The 19724-nt window shown below is 51.9% G+C and overlaps 6 protein-coding genes and 1 non-coding gene across 7 annotated transcripts; 4 read left to right on the forward strand and 3 right to left on the reverse strand.

The window, feature by feature from the left end:
* The first annotated feature begins 134 nt into the window (after positions 1–134).
* ACRALDRAFT_1052031 (uncharacterized protein) lies at positions 135–2769 on the forward strand. The gene is made up of 3 exons (XM_071015709.1): positions 135–272; positions 419–497; positions 595–2769. The coding sequence occupies exons 1-3, from the start codon at positions 233–235 to the stop codon at positions 2726–2728; spliced, it is 2253 nt and encodes a 750-aa protein (XP_070872394.1). The 5' UTR covers positions 135–232; the 3' UTR covers positions 2729–2769.
* Positions 2770–3234: 465 nt separating this feature from the next.
* On the forward strand, positions 3235–5799 carry ACRALDRAFT_1065325 (uncharacterized protein). The gene is made up of 3 exons (XM_071017133.1): positions 3235–3910; positions 4011–4560; positions 4653–5799. The coding sequence occupies exons 1-3, from the start codon at positions 3525–3527 to the stop codon at positions 5490–5492; spliced, it is 1776 nt and encodes a 591-aa protein (XP_070872395.1). The 5' UTR covers positions 3235–3524; the 3' UTR covers positions 5493–5799.
* Positions 5800–6209: 410 nt separating this feature from the next.
* ACRALDRAFT_1065324 (uncharacterized protein) lies at positions 6210–8562 on the reverse strand. The gene is made up of 6 exons (XM_071017132.1): positions 8346–8562; positions 8063–8081; positions 7771–7929; positions 7593–7697; positions 7459–7516; positions 6210–7388 (listed from the first exon to the last, which is right to left on the reverse strand). Exons 1-6 carry the CDS (start codon positions 8361–8363, stop codon positions 6779–6781), a joined length of 969 nt encoding a protein of 322 aa, XP_070872396.1. The 5' UTR covers positions 8364–8562; the 3' UTR covers positions 6210–6778.
* A 2953-nt stretch (positions 8563–11515) lies between these two features.
* ACRALDRAFT_2110207 (uncharacterized protein) lies at positions 11516–13202 on the reverse strand (the record flags this gene model as incomplete). Its single annotated transcript, XM_071023459.1, has 4 exons — positions 11516–11823; positions 11885–12376; positions 12444–12660; positions 12984–13202. The coding sequence occupies 4 exons, from the start codon at positions 13200–13202 to the stop codon at positions 11516–11518; spliced, it is 1236 nt and encodes a 411-aa protein (XP_070872397.1).
* Positions 13203–14383: 1181 nt separating this feature from the next.
* On the reverse strand, positions 14384–15841 carry ACRALDRAFT_2036760 (uncharacterized protein). The gene is made up of 3 exons (XM_071020811.1): positions 15698–15841; positions 15025–15625; positions 14384–14747 (listed from the first exon to the last, which is right to left on the reverse strand). The coding sequence occupies exons 2-3, from the start codon at positions 15095–15097 to the stop codon at positions 14476–14478; spliced, it is 345 nt and encodes a 114-aa protein (XP_070872398.1). The 5' UTR covers positions 15098–15625; positions 15698–15841; the 3' UTR covers positions 14384–14475.
* Positions 15094–17345, forward strand: ACRALDRAFT_1094761 (uncharacterized protein; the record flags this gene model as incomplete). Its single annotated transcript, XM_071019738.1, has 18 exons — positions 15094–15167; positions 15203–15231; positions 15267–15381; positions 15424–15527; positions 15563–15637; positions 15845–15922; positions 16106–16122; positions 16164–16225; positions 16289–16402; positions 16436–16503; positions 16544–16567; positions 16597–16617; positions 16660–16705; positions 16770–16793; positions 17096–17105; positions 17146–17173; positions 17210–17231; positions 17332–17345. The coding sequence occupies exons 3-18, from the start codon at positions 15297–15299 to the stop codon at positions 17343–17345; spliced, it is 792 nt and encodes a 263-aa protein (XP_070872399.1). The 5' UTR covers positions 15094–15167; positions 15203–15231; positions 15267–15296.
* On the forward strand, positions 16886–16959 carry ACRALDRAFT_t229. Its single transcript has one exon. It is a non-coding gene; the product is annotated as a tRNA-Val (tRNA).
* Positions 17346–19724: the final 2379 nt, after the last annotated feature.

Below are 19724 nucleotides of genomic sequence, written 5' to 3' on the forward strand. Positions count from 1 at the left end.
AAACAAACCCCCCGATGCGTCCCTTGGTATCATTCCCGATACAGTCTAGTGTGAACACTGCAGGGATGCACCGGAATGGATCTCTATGAACCATCAGCATGGAGAAGGCGGCGGCTGCAACGCTTTGTGGAGGAAACCTTTTGAACTCTCCCAGTTTGTCGCCTCATGGTCAGTATCCGATGATCATACCACACCCTAGTCCCCCGACCCCCCATCGCACCCCTCGACGGAAATGGTCGGCAAAGTCAGCGAGAGGGTCCTCCTCCGGGAGGGTAAGTCATCCGTCCCGTCCTGTCCAGTCTTCCATTGCCGCATTTCATTTTCCATTTCGAGTCCCTTGCGGACGAGGCGCCGGGCTGCCAAATGATGCACACAGCCCGTACGTTGCTTCTCTGACGCTAATGGGTTGCGATCACAGGCCTAGAAAGAACCGACAATGGCATGAAGCTGTCCAGCTGGCCGGATGTCACTCCCATCAATCAGAAAAATTACTATACGTATGTGGAACAGTGTGCCGCGACTTTTGTCGTTTCTCCTTTCTCCTTTCTCCCTTCTCCCTTCCTCGAGCCCATGCTCACTTCTGGTGGTACCCAGTGACTACATGAAGCGCGATGATCAGATTCTTGCGCTTCGACTCCAAGGCGATGCTACTCGCGACCGGCTCGTGCAGACGGCAAAGGACCGTGACCGCGCCCTCGCCCGCAGCGGCACTGCCGAGGTCCCCCTGATCATACCCGAGCTCCACGGCGAGGATGGCCCGTCAGAGACCCCGCCCGGCGGCACAGATGCGTCCAAAATCATCGTCATCCACCCTGGCAGTCAGAATCTACGCATTGGCTTCGCCAGCGATGCGCTGCCCAAGACGATCCCCATGGCGCTTGCCACGCAGTTTCCCCAGACCGAGTCGGAGATGTACGAGGCCTTGCCGCGGCGGCAGTTTGAGGCCAAGATGGCGGAGCAACAATATGGCGAGGAGTGGTCCAAGAAATACACCAAGATGTCCAACGATCTAAAGATCGACATGCGCCAGAACAAGCGCAAGGTGCTGCCCAACTCGAAGGAACTAGTGCTCAACTACAATCGCCGGTCGGAACCCGACGTTATCCCCCAGCATAATGACCCCCTGCAGATAGAGTGGACGGACGTCAATGCTCTCGATGACCCCGAGTCGCCCGCATCATGCTTCATTGGCAACGAGGCTCTGAGAGTGCCCGACGACTCGCAGCCCAAGTTCAAGGTCTGGTGGCCCATTCGGCATGGGTGGCTCAATGAGGATGACTACACGACGGCCGAGCACCTCCACGATGACCTGGAGACGCTACTCGACAAGGCCATCCGCCAAGAGCTTGGTCTGACCAAGAACAGCACCTGGCGGCAATATAGCTGCGTCTTTATCATCCCGGATCTGTACGACAAAAAGTACGTGGAGCAGGTGTTGAAGTCCTGCGCGAACTGGTTCGAGTTCAACAAGATCTGTTTCATACAAGAGAGCATGGCGGCGACGTTCGGGGCTGGATACACCCAGGCATGCGTCGTTGACGTGGGTGCGCAAAAGACATCGGTCACTTGTGTCGAGGACGGGCTCTGCGTCGAGGATTCACGCATCAACCTCAAATACGGCGGTTACGACGTGACGGAAACCTTTATCAAGATGATGCTCTACGACAACTTCCCGTACCAGGAGATCAACCTTCAACGCCGATATGATTTCCTCCTCGCCGAGGAACTCAAGATGAAACATTGCACCATGTCCCAGGCGGATATATCCGTCCAGCTCTACGAATTTCACGTTCGAGCACCGAACCAACCCACCCGTAAATACCAGTTCAAGACGTACGACGAGGTCATACTTGCGCCTATGGGGTTTTTCGATCCCGACATTTTCGATAACAGCACGAAAATCAGAGGACGTCGGAAGCTGATCGACCGCTCGTACAACGCTTACGATGTCGACGTTCCGGACGACCCCAGCTCGGCCGCCCAGTTCGGCATCCTGGCCCACGTGAACCCATCCCTGAATGCCACGACGGCAAACGCACCTTCCCAGTCCCTAGCCGACGTGTCTACTCCGGTTAAGGAGAAGCTGCAACCATTCGACTACCTGAAGGGGCGGGAGAGCGGGTTGAACGGCACACCCTTGGGCTCGAAGACGGCGTCACCGGCCCCTGACGGTGCGAACACACCCGCGCCACCGTCGCCATTCGTCTTTACTGCCGGCGGCGGCAGTCCTGCACCCAGCGTCAACGCTCGCAGCGGCGGCGGCGGCGGCACACCTGCGCCCAACGGAGCACCCTCGGCCTCCCAACCTCCGGGCGGGATTTCCATCGAGGCGGAAGTGAAGAGCCCCAAAACGCTCGCCGCGGAGCGAGACGGCGTGCTACCGATCGCGCCGCTCGACCTAGCGATCCTCACCAGCATCCACAACGCGGCCCGAGGCGACGATAAGAAGCTGCGAGATTTCCTGGGGAGCATCATGGTCATTGGAGGCGGCGCAAAGGTCCCTCAGTTCACGGCGGTGCTGGAGGAGAGGTTGAAGGCCCGGCGGCCGGATCTCTTCGAGCGGATCCTGGTGAGCAGGAGCGCCAGGGATATGGATGAGCAGGTGGTCGTATGGAAGGGGGCCAGCGTGTTTGCGAAGCTTCCGACGAACGATTCGTGGATCACGCCGTTTGAGTTTGAGAGGCTGGGCACACGGGTTCTGCATCATAAGGTTCTCTGGGCGTGGTAAAGGGGCGAAGACGAAGACGAAGAAGAAGAAGAAAAAGAAAGAAAAAGAAAGAAAAAGAAAGAAAAAGAAATTACAGGTGTACGATGACAGACACTATGATACCACTTCAGGATTGGCGTTGATTAGGTATTACATGGCTGCTTTAGAATGTATGAGATGCATTGGTTTCAATACCATGTTATGTGTGTGAACTCGGAGATCTTGGTCCTAACTTTGTGTTTCTCCCTGGAGAAACTTCCAACTGCTATTGTCACGTCTCCCGTCAGAAATCTTCGACCATCAACCCATGATGGCTTCCAGACAGATATGCTTACTAAGCATGAGAGTGTGTACATGCTTTGTACTCCGTCGCCCACACGCGGCGATGACATAATGCCAGTCAAGTAGCTTTGTTTTGTACCACAGCTTCGTAGGTACTTCGTATACGAAGGTACACTGATGATACGCCATTCTCTCCCCTCTCCCTTGCCTCATACTTTGTGCGTTATTAGACATTCCTCAACAGGTCTTCCGCGGGCTGATCAATCACTTTTGATCTCAAGCTCAGCAAACGATAACCCTGGCTGGCTTGGCCATCTTGCATGGTTCCCTGCGAGATGTGAAACTCTGCGCCTGTCTGCCGAATGGATTGTCAATCAGCGAGCTTTCGAGATACCGAGTCCAAGCCAGTCGTCAGAACGCCATCCCTCTGCCTCTTCCCCCATCCGGAACCCGTCCGGTCGCTGTCGTGTCCCGTAGAGGACGAATTCAATAAATAAATAACAACGATAACCAAGGACGGCTTGGTACAATTACCATGACCGCTACATTCCGACGCTATCTCCCGTTCGCCAGCTCGACCACTCCGCTGCAAGCGGTGACCTACCTCCTGGGCATCGCCCTCTTCTCCATCTCCTTCCTCGTCTTCCTGAACAGCAGCATCTCCTTCGTCATCACCGACCTAATCGGCGTGAAGGAGGGCGTCGGCGACATTGTCGGCACCCTGGGCTTTGCGGATGAACTCGTCGCCCTCGTCGCCTGCCCCTTTTGGGGTCTCGCTTCCGACCGCCTCGGAGTCCGCTGGGTCGCCGTCATAGGATACGCCCTCATTGGCCTCTCCCTGTTCCTCTTCGTCCAGGCGCGAAATGTCTATCCCGAACTCCTCCTGGCGCGCATCTTCTTCGCCTTTGGCTCCTCCGCGGCGTAAGTACTCCTTCCACTTGTCCCGTTGGCAGATGTGCTGGACGTTTTGTCCGGAAAGACAAAAGGTGGCGCTGATCGTTTTTTTCTTTTACTTTTACAGTACGACAATGGTGACCGCCATCCTCCCCCCCTTGACCGACGAGAGCGTCTCTTCCAGCACCAATGTCGCCTCCGCCGTTGGCAAGCCGGCCCATAACCCCAGGCTCAGCGTGGCCATGTCGCTCGAGTCCGACATGACCATCACCCCGGAGCGCTACAGAAGCGAAATCTCAGACGACGAAGCGCTTCTTGACCCGGCCGGCGATATCGGCGTTGTTGAGAAAAGCGCTTCGGAGAAGCCATCGGCGCTGGCGGGCTACGTCGGATTGTTCACGGGATGCGGTGCGCTGGTCGCGCTGTCCTTGTTCCTCCAGCTCCCGGCCCGATTTGGCGACATAGACGGGGTGACGCCCGCTGAGGCTATCACGGACAGCTTTTACGTCGTGGGCACGGTCTCTTTGGCCGTGGCCGTCTTTGTCTTCTTCGGCCTGCGTGGCCTAAAGGGCGAGAATGGCAAGGGCTGGAGGCTGTTATTAGGACTGAAGAACCGGGACGGTGAGTCGCCTGGTCAGACTCAATTGAGACGCTCCTCGGGCGCCTCGGATAAGCAGGTTAGTTTCTACAGCCGGGGGGGAGAAAGGGAGAGAGGCTTCCCTGCGCCAATGACTCTAGTGTGCATCCCAGACTGACTGAACAGCTAAAGGTGCTGCCGTATCTGCGTCTCCTGCGGGAATCCATCACTCTGGGCTTCACCGATGCCAACATCGCCATCGGCTACCTCGGAGGTTTCGTAGCCCGCGCCTCCACCGTTGCCATTTCCCTCTTCGTCCCCCTTTTCATCAACACATACTTCATCAATAACGGCTTCTGCCGAGGGTCCCCCCACGACCCCTCCCCCGAGCTCAAGAAGGAGTGCAGGGCTGCGTACCTTCTCGCCTCCATCTTGACCGGCGTCGCCCAGTTGGTCGGTCTCATCTGCGCCCCCGTATTCGGCTACCTCTCCAGGCGCCAGGGTACCGTCAATGGTCCTATTCTCGTGTCGACCATCTCCGGCATCGTGGCCTACATCATCTTCCCGCAGCTCGCCAGCCCGGAGTACAAGGACGTGGACGGCCGCGGTGGACACCCTGCCATCTTCCTGGTCGTGGCGCTGCTCGGGCTCAGTCAGATAGGCGCCATCGTGTGTAGTCTCGGCTCGCTAGGTCGAGGTATCTTGACGGTTGAAGTATCTCGCTCCCAGCGAGAAGGGATGCACACAATCGAGGAATCGACAGGCGACTCCCAGACCCAGGGTGAAGATGCGCCCCTGCTAGATCACCATGCGGCGGTGGAGTCGGCGTCGCGAATTCAGCTCAAGGGGTCCATCGCTGGGGTCTACTCCTGGTGGGGAGGCGCGGCCATCCTAATCCTTGCCAAGCTGGGTGGCTACCTCTTTGATAACCTATCGACCGGAGCACCCTTCTACATGATGGCCATTTTCAACGGGGTGTTATTAATCGCCAGTCTGGGGATTGATATGGGTCATGTATTTGGTTCACGGTAGTCGAGGTTGAGGGACGATGTACCAGATAGATAGAATTGCATTCCTAACCTGACAACCCAGCGTCTCTGTTTGAGTGACTCAATGTATTGGCGCCATCTCATCTCATACCATGTCGTCGTTTCCTTTTTTGTCCCCAGCCCGGCCATGTTGTGTAGGTTGGTACGTTTTCGATGCCAGGTTTCTTGGACTTTTTTTAAATATAACACGCCGTCAAAGCAGACACCTAAACAAAAGGAGAGGTCGCGGGCCAGTTTGCTAGTGTTGAAGGCCCGAAAGAAGTAAATGGTAATCATGTCCGTAGTCTCTCATCAGGTGCCATACATTTGGAACGCTTTACTCCGACTTTGCTCGCGAGAATCAGTAACTACATACATAATGCTACGAGGTAGTTGTTTCATTCACTGGCTAGCTGAACAAAGAGTTTTATGTCAAAGCCTGAGACGAGCTTCATCCGACTACTTAGACGGAACATCCCGAAATCTCGTGTTTGATCAGTATTTCCCTCTTCGACTGGTATTTGTAAGGAGATATGTGAAAGGTCAAACGATGACTAGCCAGCCATTTAGACATGAGTGAGATATAACAACCAGTAACTCGGTGTCTGGAAGTAGTTGACAACGATGAGCTCATATGGACCACCGAGTTTACTTAGTTTTCCCATAGCTATGGTAGCATATCCATAGCTCCTTACGGTCAGGCCTATGTTCGGCATGACAGCTGTCCTGTCCTGCACCGCTAAACCAGACGTCGAGCAATGTCGAGGAACAAGTGGCACCGCCAACTACTGTTTACCACGCCTCCAGCCACCATAGACGGGCAGGGTAGCCTACGAAGTACGAAACAAGTCACTCGGAACGGCACTCAGCCAAGGTGAAAGACAGAGCGGATCCATTTTGACTCTCCATACCCTGAAGACCCGTCCCGGAACCTGGGACCTAGAACCCTATAGACGTGAGGTAGAGGGAGAAAACAAAACCGTGGATCCTGGGCAAGACTTGGGAAACTGAAAAAAGAAAATAAAAAGGAGAGATAACCGGTCTTCACTTCATTCCTTCCATGACGGCTGCGATAACTATTGCAACGATGAACCCGTCGGAGATCAACTTTTTTTTTCCCGGGTTGTGAGCGCATTCTTCCCCATTCTAACGAGACCAGTCCCGTAACAATGAGTGAGCTAGATAAAGGGTGGGGGGACCAATAGACAGATGGCTACGGCGCCTGACATGATGCCGTCCGTGGTACTCGTAGTGGGTGGACGACGCTTGGGATACACACGCACAAGCTGTTTATTTGCCGCCGAGGCTGGGGAAGGCCGACTCGTCCTTGGTGTTCAGGCTGGGGCCAGCGTTGTCGCGGCGTCCACGGAAGTTGCCACGGTCACCACGGTCGCCGCGGAAGTTGCCACGGTCGCCGCCACGGAAGTTGCCTCGGTCGCCGCCGCGAGCACCGCCGCGGGCACCGCCACGCGCGCCGCCACGGCCACCGCCACGCTGGGGACGCTCGGGCTCGACGTAGCGCTGGTCGATCTCAATGACCTGCTTGGCCTTCTTCTCGCGCTCGCGCTTGTTCTTGGCGGCGGTGGCAGGCACGTACTCGTCGTCGCTGCGCTGGACTTCCTGGGCGTTGGCCCACTTGTCGTCAGCGCCCTCGTTGGGCTTGCGGGGCTCGAGAGGCGTGTTGAGAGCGAGCTTCTTCTCGGCCTGCTGCGCGAGGTAGTCGGCATAGGAGATGTGCTTATCCTCAGGCTCCTCGGGCTTGGCGTTCTCATCAGCAGCTGCCTCACCCTCGGCTTCCTTCTTCTCCGACTGCGCAAAGGCCTCGCCGGCCTGGGCGTCCTTCAGCTCAGCGGTACCCTCGGGGGCGCCCCAGGACTGGGCAGCCTGCTTCTCAGAGCCGCTGATAGAGAAGGGTTAGTGAGTTCCCCCCCCTTCTGGTCAATGAGGGTGATGAAGGGGGTGTAATATACCTGGCAATGTTCTTGGGGTGACGATCGTCACGCTCACGGGGGTAGCGTCCGCCACGGCCTGTCGTTCATGTCAGCACCACCTCGAAGGAGGAAACGTGAGACGTAAAAAGGGCCACACCGGTCATGCAACTTACCACCGCGGACACGGGCACCATAGCCGCCGGTGGCGCCACCACGGCCCCCCTCCTCAGTGGGACGGCCACGGTTGCGGTCACTGCCGGCGCCGCGATCACGGAAGGCTGGTACGAAGAAATGTTAGTGAGAATGCATGCTTGCAAGCTTGTTGCTCGGTTCGTCGACACATGGACTTACCAGCCTCGTTGCCAGTGGCGTTAGACCGGCGGCCGCCAGTGCCGCCAGGGGGAAGGCGAGCAGGAGCCTCAGGCTCGACGGTACGCTTGGTAGTACGGGTGACCGCCTTTTCGACGATCTTCATAGGAGGACGAGGGGTCTCCTCTTCCACATCGTTGCCTGGACGAAGCGACGAGTCAGGATACTGTATATCATGGCACGAATTGCGGGGTAAAAATAGAAAAAAGGGAGTAAGAAATGAGAAGCCAGGACGCGCGGGACAGGGGTGAATGGCGCGGTGATGGTGGCGTACCGAGGAGGTCGTAGAGGTTCTGTATGAAATTGAGTCAGTTACGACGGTTAAAGTGCGCGACAAAAAGGGAAGACATATTGGCAATGAAAACAAGCCTTTCGCCACCCCGCTCCGGATGTCATACCGATCAAGTTGGAGACATCACCAAAGAATTGAAGCCGGGAAGTGAAAAGGGAAAGCTGGAGCGAACCAAGACATGATGGTTGAGGGCAAAAAGGGAGGAGGGGAAGAGAGAGAGAGTGGGAGAGAGGGGGCGAAACTGCTAAGGGAAGAGCCGACCGACCTTGCTTGCGACCGACATCTTGTCGCCTGGATTGCGGGATACAATAGCGACCTAGTCTTCTTTTTGATGGGGGAAAAAGGGCACGGTCAGGCCACCATGACACGGCGGATGGACGAATATGGCGTTGAGTCGGGAGACGGGGGGTCGGGCGTTTTGAGGTTGGCGATGATGATGATACACACACTGACGGATGAGAAGAAAATACGTGATGCATTTGGCCCACTCTGGGCCAATTCGGCTCATCCTCGGGGGTCGCTTACTAGGTATATAAATGTTGTTTTCACTCGACTTTGTGTGATTCTCAGATAGGGTTCAACCAGCTCTGGACGGATCATACCTCATCCGTTCCGAGCCCGGTTGCATCATCGCGCGCGCGGTGTGCGCAACATGAACCTGTTTTCCGGGAACGGATGGATTTTGCTCGCTCCGTACACCGTACGTCACGCCGAGAGTGGTCAAGTTCCATCTTTCCTACTCCAGAGCGTCGCTTTCACCATTTCCCGTTTGTTTGACTTGCAAGGTAAAACTTTTGTCCGAAAACCATCCGAATGTTTACTTCGTAGGCCTTCCACCAACACCGACACCCATCCCCACCATGCTCTACCGATTGCCCGATCAGAGCTTCACGTGTGTATTCGAGAAGGATTCAAGAGAAATCCAGATATCTATAGTATCTTCCATCGCTGTGAGCTGCAACATGCAAAGCTAAGACTCTGGAATCTCCAACTGCCGGATGGTCAATGCAATGCAGGCAGACCCAGCTCCCAATGCGTGCGTGCATTTCTCCACTGACCTGGGGAAAGATGCGAATTGGCGGTGACGTCTGATACTGATCCACGAGAAGCTATAACCACTTGCCTCCAGAGGGAGCTCACACCAGTATTACATTTCCCTTTGGCTTACATAGTTGCTTGGTTCTTAGTGTAGATCCCGTATTTTCTACGAATTCGAGCTGCGAGATTCTCGGGCCCATCTCCGTACGGCCGACTGTACCTACCGCCATGGGCCGTGACTACAAGAAACCATACCCCCCAAGTTCCATGTCTCTTGCACCATCCAGAATCCGACTTGCACACGGGATTGACAATTGGAAGCTTGTGGGTTTCAGGGCGCCATAACCAAGTCCATGTTGTCCTACAGAGTCTAAGGAAACCATGCGAGATATCAGCTGGCCACGGGTCGGGTAGTCCGCCGTTTTTGAAGCTCCGGCGATGATGCGAAACAGGGGATGCATATTGCAAAACTAACACATACAAAGTTGCTGTCGGGTTTTGCCTCGTGCAGACGTGTGATATCCTCGATGCTGTAGTATAAGGAGCGTGGAACAGAAAACATCCTTCATGGCAAAGACGAGTCCGCTGCTAGTGAAGGTTTCGTGCAGCCCATCCTACTCCTACTTTCCAGAGGCGAAACCCTGTGTTACATGCACTTCGGTTACCCGCTGTGAACAACGGTCCTACCCTCTTTTCACCACGTCGCAACTCCGTTATAGAGAAGAGTCAAGTTCCCCAATTTTCGGACTTGACCATCAAAAATCGTCTATCAATGCTACGTAGAAATCTGATTTAATCCACCGCATCTCGAGATCGCACACCTCCTCTACCCTGTACTTAGTAGACAATATCAGGAACCTGATCCCAAGCTACCGGGCCACCACCAGTACCTATCGAACGGTACAGACGCCCATCACTCTCAACAAATCACGAAGAGCCCGATATCCAACATGGGTAAAATTGACACTTTGCTCCCCGCTGTATTACCTTCCCCAGACAATCCTCAGCCAGCAGGTGGTCGAACATCATAGAGTCCCGTGCACCCTCCAAGGCCTAGGCCCTGCCACGGTTATAGGGGCACACCCATTTAATATGAAGACCCCCGTGGTTATCTTTTCCCGATACGGTAAGACGCAGACATCTGATGCAGTAGCGTCAGCAGCCCCACCGTCCTCCGATGCCGGGCCCATCGTCACCTGCCTGTTCTATAGTCGCCCACAAGTTTCTACTTCGTATGCAATGGGCGCTGCGAGTTGGACTGACATTCGCTGACTCGGGCAGGCCCTTGTTTTTCTCCCTTGGATGCATCATGGTGTGCTCGGGCGTGTACAGAATATGGCAATTACAGTCGGGCATGCAGCCCTATTCACTGTTTCTACGTGTATTTGGAGCTCCTGTCTAGGACGAACTGGTTCTCAGGTGGGGGCCCACGAAGTCCTCATCTGGAGGTGGTCATCTATCCATCTCTAGATCGGAAACATATCCCACGAATAAGACTTCACGATGAGGCGGAGTGTTGCTTTTTGTGGACAGGCCATGCGACAACTACTTCGTACGCCTTACCAGGCATGATGCATCGGGGGACGTCACGGCCCTACTGGGGTTGGTAGGCAATGAAAGACAGAGTGTTACAAGCAACTATTTGGATTCCACTATGTAATTGTTCGGGACAGAGTTCCTCTCAACGACTATCAGACTCGAAGCTGGTGGTAGTGCTGCGGTATCTTCATCGTAATGCCATCAGGAATCATACGAGAAAAGAACCCCGAACCGAGACTGTCAGTGGTGTCGCAAAGAAAGAAAAAACACAAAACAAACAACTTTTCAGACCCTTTCCGCTGACGCCATCAGAACCTCAAAGACAAAAGGGAACGAAAAGGAAAAAAAAAAAAGAAGCAAAAACGTACACGAAACACAAGACGTCCACAGCCAGCGCCTGCGGTCCCAACTCGCCAATAGACATACCTGCCGCCGCCGAAGACCGTGACTTCTTCCTGTATATATAAGATAGGATGATGGCTTTGCCTCCCTTCCCACCCCCAGAGCTCCGAGCCAATCCCTTTTGCGCCGTAAACTACCGTTTCCTCAGAAAGGAAAGAAAAACAAATCAAGATGATTAACCGCGCGAGCCCATGTCCGGACTTCACCGTGCCGTGGAATTAACGTGAGTCCCCCGTACAGAGGCTCTGTCATAATATCGTTCCCATCCGTCATGTAATGCCGTCCTGGGTATCAACTTTTCTTTTTTCTTTTGGTTCCGTTTCGCCCCATGATACTTTGTCCATCCGCCAACGTGCCGTCAAAATTAACTGAAAAAGAGAAGAAGAAAAAAAGGACCTGGTTATCCACGGAACTCACTACAATGAGACTGTAATAGAGGGCATGGCATCATGGTCCTCATCTCATGTTGCTGGTATCGAAAGAGAACTGAGTCGGGAAAGCCATGCTGGCACTAAGTCCGAATGGGTCCCAGTCGGAGCTGCCGTTATCCAGAAGCTGCGTCATGGTAGGGTAGGCACTGTGGGTTACGTGGTTCGTGGGTAACGCGTCGCTGCGTGTTCCATGGTGGCCGTTGATGCCTGTGGTCGGCGAGGCGGCAACTGACTGGTGTCCGTCAGTATATGGAGGAGGGTAAGGGCCAGGTCCGCTGGGCGTGTCCATTTCTGAATCATCGACCATGTCGGCCGGTGCATCGTACTCCTGTTCTGTACCCACAAGTAAGTCCATGAGGCTCCCGACACGAGAAATTAGGCGGTGGAAACTTACCCAGTTGTTCAATATGGTTCTGGAATGCCGGGGTGGGGTAGTATTGAGCCCCGTTTCCAACCCGCGCCGGGCCTCCAGACAACATGTGAGCCCGGGCCGCTGGGTTCATCTGGCTCAACGGGCTGGCTTGAGACTTCATAGACGAGCCCATGTTTCCCCTGGCATGGCTATGGTCCGACGGGGCAGGGGACACAGCCGCTTGGCCGGCAAGGGCCGCAGCCGTGCTCGACGGAGAGTTCATTTGAGATGGCGGGGTCGGGCGGTTCTTGGGCGACGAGGCCGAGTTGTGTGCGTTCGTCTGGAGAGGCGGGGGAACGGCGCTGATGCTTGGCTCAATCTTCGGAGCGATGCTCGAGTTGGACCTCCGCGAGTGGTGTCTGCCCATGATGCCGCGCTGAATGGTTGGAGGTTGGACAATGTTCTGAGGAGCATGAGTGGTGCCAAGATTGGGACTGCCAGTTTTCGCACGAAGTTCGGCTTGGACATCAATGCCTAGACAAGAAACCATGGTCAGAAGGCATGCGAGAGAAGGAAGCGCGGAGCAAAGAGAATTGCACACCTTTTTCCAAGAGGATACGCTCCAGCAGAGAGTTCTTGTAGCGGAGCATCAAACACTCCTCAGCCGCAGTTCGGTGGGCGGCCTGCAGGTTGTGGAGATTGGATTCATGAACGCGGATGGCCTCCTCGAGCTGCTTGATATATTCAGTACGGCGTTCACGGAAAGCCGCTTGCGCCTGGCGGTTACGCTGCTTTCGCTCTTCCGAGGTAGCATAGATCTGAGTGGGAGAGGCCAAGGTTAGCTAGGATTTGGGACAAGGCGGATGTGACGGTCGACTGTGACGCTTGTCAGACGCATCTGCTGCATGCACTGGGTGGCGTGGTCAGAGCCATCCCCGTCTTACCGGGCACAACTGAGCTCTGGATGTGCCCATGTACGACAGAGAGCGGCCTGAAACAACGGGATAGGGAACGTAAGTAAGCTGCCTGAACACCGAGGCTGATACTTCCAAGTGCATAGAAATGATGAAAGGGCAAGACAAAACAAAGAACAGAAGAATATGAAGACGCCAAAGGGAAGGTTGATAGACAGAGGACTTACAGGCTTGCGGCCGCCCTTACGCTTGGGCTGTTGGGTCTCCTGGGCCCCATTGGCGGCAGGAGCAGACGACGAGTTGGCCGTGTTCGTATTGTTCGTATTGTTGGGGGCAGAGGCGGCATTGGCGGGGGCAGCAGCGCCGGCCGTCTGCTCGGCGTCAACACTCGAGACGGGTGACTGAGGAGTTCCCTGGTCGACAACTTCTTTCTTATCGATGGACATCTTCTGTTCTGTGTCGATCGATGTCATGTTCTTCTGTTCTGTGTCGATCCAAGGGGGCAGAGCGGGCGTCGCTCAAGTGGCGGCGTCCAAAGTGGTTAGAAGATCCAGGGTCCGAACGGGCGAAGACGGCGCTTGGCAGCAAAGAGACAACCCCCAGATTATCTGATACGACCTGTCGGGGCTGTCCAAAAGAGAAACAACTAAATCGCCCCCTTTATCAAAGGGGATTTTTTTTTTGGCAGGTGAAAAATAGGGCAGTGACGTCGACGCGTTCCACACGGGGAAAAAGGGTAGACGATGTTTCTCTAGGTGGTAGGGTTGTGATGTGAGATCGGGGATCAGATGGGTTGGTGCGTCGTTGCTGACAAGGGGAAGGGACGGAAAGAGAAACGGGGCCCAGCAGTGAGCCCAGAAATGCCCCGGAAAAAGGGCCAAAAAGGGAGAAAGAGGGTGGGCTTTTGTGGCGGGTAGTGCGTGTTTGCGCCCGCAAATGATCCAGCAGAGTGGTAGCGGGAGGGCGGAGGAAATTAGGAGCCGCAAGATAAAGTACGGTACGGGCAGGGCAGTGGGCGCAACGAGCAATTCAATTGTCAACGTTGGGACGGTTTTGGTTTCTAGGAGCCTAGAGATAAGAGATGCAAGGCCTCGAAAGGGTTGTTGTGTGTAAGAAGATGGGGGAAGAGCGCTCGTCCTTTATGTAATGGGAATGGGGATGAAAAGAAAGAAAAGATTTGGGGGTCCTTGCCCTGTGCCCTGAGAGGGGGTGAGTGGCCAGGTTGTTGACTCGGCGGTGGGTCGGCATGTTTTGGGTGGGGGGAGGACCCTGTCTTAAAATAGGGTACGTACCCTCCTGCACTCCCTCCCCAGGCCGAATGCACCACGAACCCCCTCTCTTTGCTAGTGTACTTTTGGTTCACAGTGAAGATGTTCTTGAAAGGACCAACCACATAACGAGAAAGGCGCGCTACGTACACAGTCTGTTCATGGTGGCCATTGGTTCGTGTAATCCACCAATAGGAGCCATTACACAGCTCTACCCGCATGCGCCTAGGTACGGAGTATTGAAGGGAGCGAAGTACTTTTCCTACTCGATGAATCCCAGCTTCATCATCGTATTAAAAGACGGACGGACGACGCGGACGACACATCCCGCTTCCTATCTTCCATCCCCCTCCAGCGGACATGGAAGCTGGTGCGTCATTCTCTGGCGACGAAGTATGTCCGTCGTATTGTACCCCGCTGGTCAGGTCATATAGGTAGCAATCCAGGCTCCTCACCATGAATGCCACGTTCCGAAGAGAGGCTTGCACATCTTCCGCTTCCGATGCCGACGCACTTGCGAATTGGGGAGGTCCCGTGGGTCTCCGCGATCATTCCCGACCGGAACTCCCGTCATCTCTTTCTCAACTTGTCCAGTGCGATCCGCTTGTCGAACTACATCCCCCGAGATAGCATCTCCCGGCAGTCGATCACGACCGCTCAAGTCCGTCATCGTCATGGCTGATTCAATTCCCGAATGGCAACAGTACGTAGCTTTGGCGACATCTCTTGGATTTGAGGCTTGTTGTGCCCATGACTGCAGCCGACCAGGCGAACTGGTCGAACTTCCCCGGCCGCCTCTGCTGCTGCCCTTCTCTTCAATGTGGCTTATTGTCCGCAGCGCCTTCGGCATCGCTATCCTGTCTACTGTACTTGTTATTTGGGGTGTCTCTCTCCCGTGTTTCTTCGCCGATGCCAACCCTTGCTCTTGTCCTATGATCGCGCTGACCCGCGCGTCAACCGACTCGTAGTCTTAACCTGAACTGATGAAATGATTTCAGACCCAGATGGGTGATCCTGCGTGCCCACCAGAGACAGAAAGCGAAGCTGTGGATCTGACTGCTGCTGCTAGACATGACGTCTCCTGTCCACTGCCGGGAGATGCTACCCATTGCGACCCATATCTCAATCCGTACGAAGCGCTTGGTGCGACGACATCATAGTTGGACCATTCCTTCAAGCGGACGCCGGGCCTGCAGGAGAGCGACAGGTTTTGGCAAATGCATGTCAATAGCTTCACGGCAGTCCTTGTCACGATGCTTAGACATTTTGTTTATGCTAGTATCGCTGGATCATTATACCAACTCTCTCATTTCTTTCCCTTCCTTTGCATCGGTCGGCTTCATCCGAATCACGAGACGTGTTCCTCACTTCCCTTTGGCTGTTTAGGCGTTCCTTTGAGAATTTCCCGCCGAGTCCAAGCAGGTGTACCTCTCTACGATTCGATGGATGGTCGCCAGTCCCTTGGATTCTTTCGCTCTACAACGTACCTATTGTAGCCAAATTGTTCTGACAAGGGAGCCACGGGCTACCCATGCAAGATCACCGTATGCCAAGATCGGGTAATTGATCCCCTACCCACTCAACAACTTACCCTACAACCCCTGTTTTATTGTGTTAGAGGTACTTTCGCGGTTTACCCTTTTAGGAAATTCAAAAAGGTTCGAGAAACGTACCTTTACTAACAGCACCTATATACGTTATATATAATACATAACGTATTCGTATATTATATATTATCCTGGATCCGATTCTAATCCCTAGTTAGTATTAGGTTCGAATAGAAAAATACCAGCTAAAATATCTGTCCGGTCCTCGAGCAGTCCCAAAAAGAGAAGGTCGTCGAGGGCAAGGACAAGAGCAAGGACAAGGGCAAGGACGATATCAGTTACGTCAATACCGTGTTAAGGAGCTACAAGTTAGACTGATAGGTTACTTAGTCCCCCTTGTTCAGTACATCTAAACCCCTGTATTCCATATAGAAAATGCCTTCTTTTGATGTACCTACTTGTACTCTATCCTCTTATTATCGCGATACTATTGGTGTATTTGGATCCGTAAGTACACCACACACAATTAAACAGGGGTTAGAGGGTAATAAGTGAGCTTATTATCGGTCTCGACCTTTGGGACCTGAATAAGGCGTGAGAATGACGTCAAGCCGAAATACGCGGCTACCACCTTTGAAAAAGAACGTGGGGATTGTGCTTTGCATGCAAAAAGTCCCGTGCGAATGAATAATAAGACCATAATGACGAGTGAGTGAGGGACGGAAACAACGAGTGGGGTGATAAACAAGGCACGCACGGGGCAACTGGAGACCGACCCGCATCTCCGCGGGGACAACCGCGATGATCGCGTCACCTGTAGATGTTTACATTGTGAGAGCCTCTCCAGACATGATGTCTCCAGAGGTCAGAGGGAGTCGTGGGCTTTCTCGTTGCGAAAGAAGTTACGAAATGACACTTTCGTTTTTCAATTTGTCCTCTCCCCTGACACGCGGCTCATCCAATTTGATTGAGTCTGTGACCAACTTTGTGGCTGGAGTCAGCTGACTAGGTCGTGTCCTTGACAGACTCTTGGCGCAGGGCAGCGGGTGGAAGCCCGGAGTTAGCGGAAAGGGGTGGTGTGTCCGTAGTGGAAGGATTTGGCTCGGCGGCACTTCCAGAAATTTTCTAGCATTCGTTAGCTCCGACATCGCGAGCAGGCCAAGCTAAATCACGGGACTTGTCACGTGACAGTGCCAAGTTGTCAGCTTCTACAGGATATCGGGTCCGGATTATTAATATAGCCGGGCATAGGAACTATATTAGACTATTACTCCTATTAGAATATAAATATCCTATAAAGTATTACTTATATTCGCCTTTATAGTGTAGTGGTGGTATACCTGGCACACGGTCAGGGGACCGGGTCGGTTCGAATCCGGCTAGAGGCGCACGCAAAAAGAGGGAACCCGTTCCTTTTTTTGCGCTACTCGGATCCTATTCTAGGGGGCCCTTATCTGCCTTAGCATATACGATAAGGGTTAAACAGGGGGCCCGTTAGACCCACCTTCCGCCCGGCTTCGCCAGTCGATAACAGGTGCCATGGGGGAGTTAGTCGCCCCACCGTGGAAAACAAGAAGACGGTACTGCGCTGTCCCTGAGCGCGTGAGTAAAATACACGGCGTCTCTTCCACGATACAGAGGCAGCCTCTTACGCTATTACGTAAGCGTTCTGCGTGGGCACGTAGCCCGTGTTAGCTCCACCTATAGCCATAGAACAGGGAAGCTTAGGAGCTTTAAACCCTAGGAAGCGCACACACAAGTCGCCCGCAAGTAGGCCCGCAGGGTTAGCCCTAGGGCATACAGAAGGCGCATAAAAACCAACCGAGACAATCACGCGCGCGCCGTTAATCGAGCACGTAATCGGCTTTAAAGCCGCTACGGGCAAAACGCCACCGGCTTCCTAGAATAGAAGCCAACGAGTTTCGAATATATATTAAGTCAGCAACGGGACCCCCGCGGTACCCGTATAAGGCAGTAATCCTAGAGGAGGAGGGTATAGGGGTTTTTATCTAAGTCTTATACTAGTTCCCTAAGTCTTATACTACGGTTTTCCCCCCTATGGGTATCTAAAAAGGACCGTATAGTTAGAATTCTGACTCCTAGCTACTTAAGGTAGGATAAGGATAGCGGAGTAAGAGATAATAAATAAAAAATAAATTACTTATATTCTATTAGAGGTATAAAGAGGCGTTAGTTTAGAGTCCTATAGTCTTCCTACTAGTAATAGTATAGAATCTAAAAGTCTTATTCTTATTAAGCTATAGAGGCCTCTTATAAAGAGACTCTAAGGCATAACTATTTATACTCTAGGTAGCTATATATATTACGAGTTAACCCTATAGGATATATAGTTCCGGTAGAGTAAAAGGATATAGGTAGGTGGGTAGGCAGGTAAGATTATTACCTCCTACCTTATTTATAGGTAGGTATCTTAGAAGTTATATAAACCTTACTTACCTCGTCGTATATTCTATCCTTCGCCTAGTATTTTTGCTACACAAAAGTTATACATACGCACATAGCTAGATCAGTCAGCTGCCGGCAGACTTATAAAAGTCTGCCTCTATAGCAGAGCTCCACGAGCTCGGACTTTAGAATAATCATCTTCTTTTCTAATAAAATCTCTATACAGACCTTTCGGTCTCCTAGCACACATTTATGCATAGCAATTTTGCCTCTAGACTGCTCTTCTATATCGTCTACGCTTAAATTCAATATCTAAGAAGCTATATCGAAGACCTATCTTAAATAAAAACGAATTTCTAATTATCTCTGGGTTAGATATAGGTATACCAGGAACTTCCGCTATTTCTTTACTATATACCTATAGTTTTATAAGGATTATCTTAAATAACTTACTAAATATTACTAACTATTACCTCGGGCAGGATCTAGATATTACTTAATTAGAAGTTAGTACTATAGCTAAAGCTAAAGTACCTAAATCCTAGTAAATTAGCTACCGCCTTTATTTCGATACCCTTAAGAAGGGTAATAGTAAAGGTCTATATAGAGGATATTTCCTTTCCGCACTCTCGGTCTACCAGAATAAGGCTTTATTCTCTAAGCACGCAAAGACTCTGCTAGATAAGTGGTAGTATAAGATTATCGTGCAGGATAGTAAAAGTATCCCTATCCTAATTCCTAAGCGAGTAGTATTAGTTTTGGATTAGCGGAAGACCGCTATATACCTCGGTTTTACTACCCTTAATAGGCCCGGCCAAGCCTAAAAAGATCTTATTACCACGGTCTAGAAACTTAAGGAATATAGCGATAAGCGTGGGTATAATCCTAACTAAGCTAGCTCTAAGAAGCGAAAGTAAGATAATAATCTTAATACTCTTACTAAAATACTTAGAGTCTATAAACCGATAGCTAAGATTTATAAGTAGATAAAGAAAACCGCTACTAAAATACGGGCTACTAAATCTTCTAAGAAAAATCGCGTTTCGAAGACACGCTATGCTTTAAATACCTATAAGAATAGCATAAAGGACGATAATACTAGTTTTTACTAGGCAGGTAGCGAGATAGGTAACCAGAATAAGATAGAGAAAAGTGATACCGAGGATAAGAATACTTAAGACGATACGGGATAGGATACTTAGAAGACTTAGATTACTAAAAAGCGCGGTTAGTAAGTAGAACACGATACGATTAAGCCTTAAAGAAAAGGCGATAAAGGCAAAGAGTCTATAATATAGCAGACCTATAATTCTATTAAGGAGGAGGGTAGCTTGGATATTACTTTTTAGTTTCTCTAATAAATATATTTAGCTTAAAGGATATAACGCCCTTTTCTAAGAGGTAATAAAAGAATACGGATAAGAACTGGTATTCTAAAGAAGAATATTATTAGTTTCTAGGATTTAGTAGCTATAGGCAGGTATTTCGGGGTAGAATTCGTGGTTATATAATAAGCTTTGGTGGATAAGTAGGATTTTATAAAGCTTAGATCTATTTTACCTAGAAGATTCTAAATCCTAAGATATATACTTAGGTAGTTATATTATAGGTTTAAGAGGATACCTACTTAGATCTAGCTTAGATTCTAATTCTAAGAATCTACCTATATCGCTAGTCTAGTATTTTATAGACTCCTTTACCTCGCTGTCTATATCTTAAGATCCTTAGATTTATATTTTACTAGGTA

This window comes from Sodiomyces alcalophilus (genome assembly GCF_042370955.1).
Source record: "Sodiomyces alcalophilus JCM 7366 unplaced genomic scaffold ACRALscaffold_7, whole genome shotgun sequence".
Taxonomy (NCBI): Eukaryota; Fungi; Ascomycota; class Sordariomycetes; order Glomerellales; family Plectosphaerellaceae; genus Sodiomyces; species Sodiomyces alcalophilus.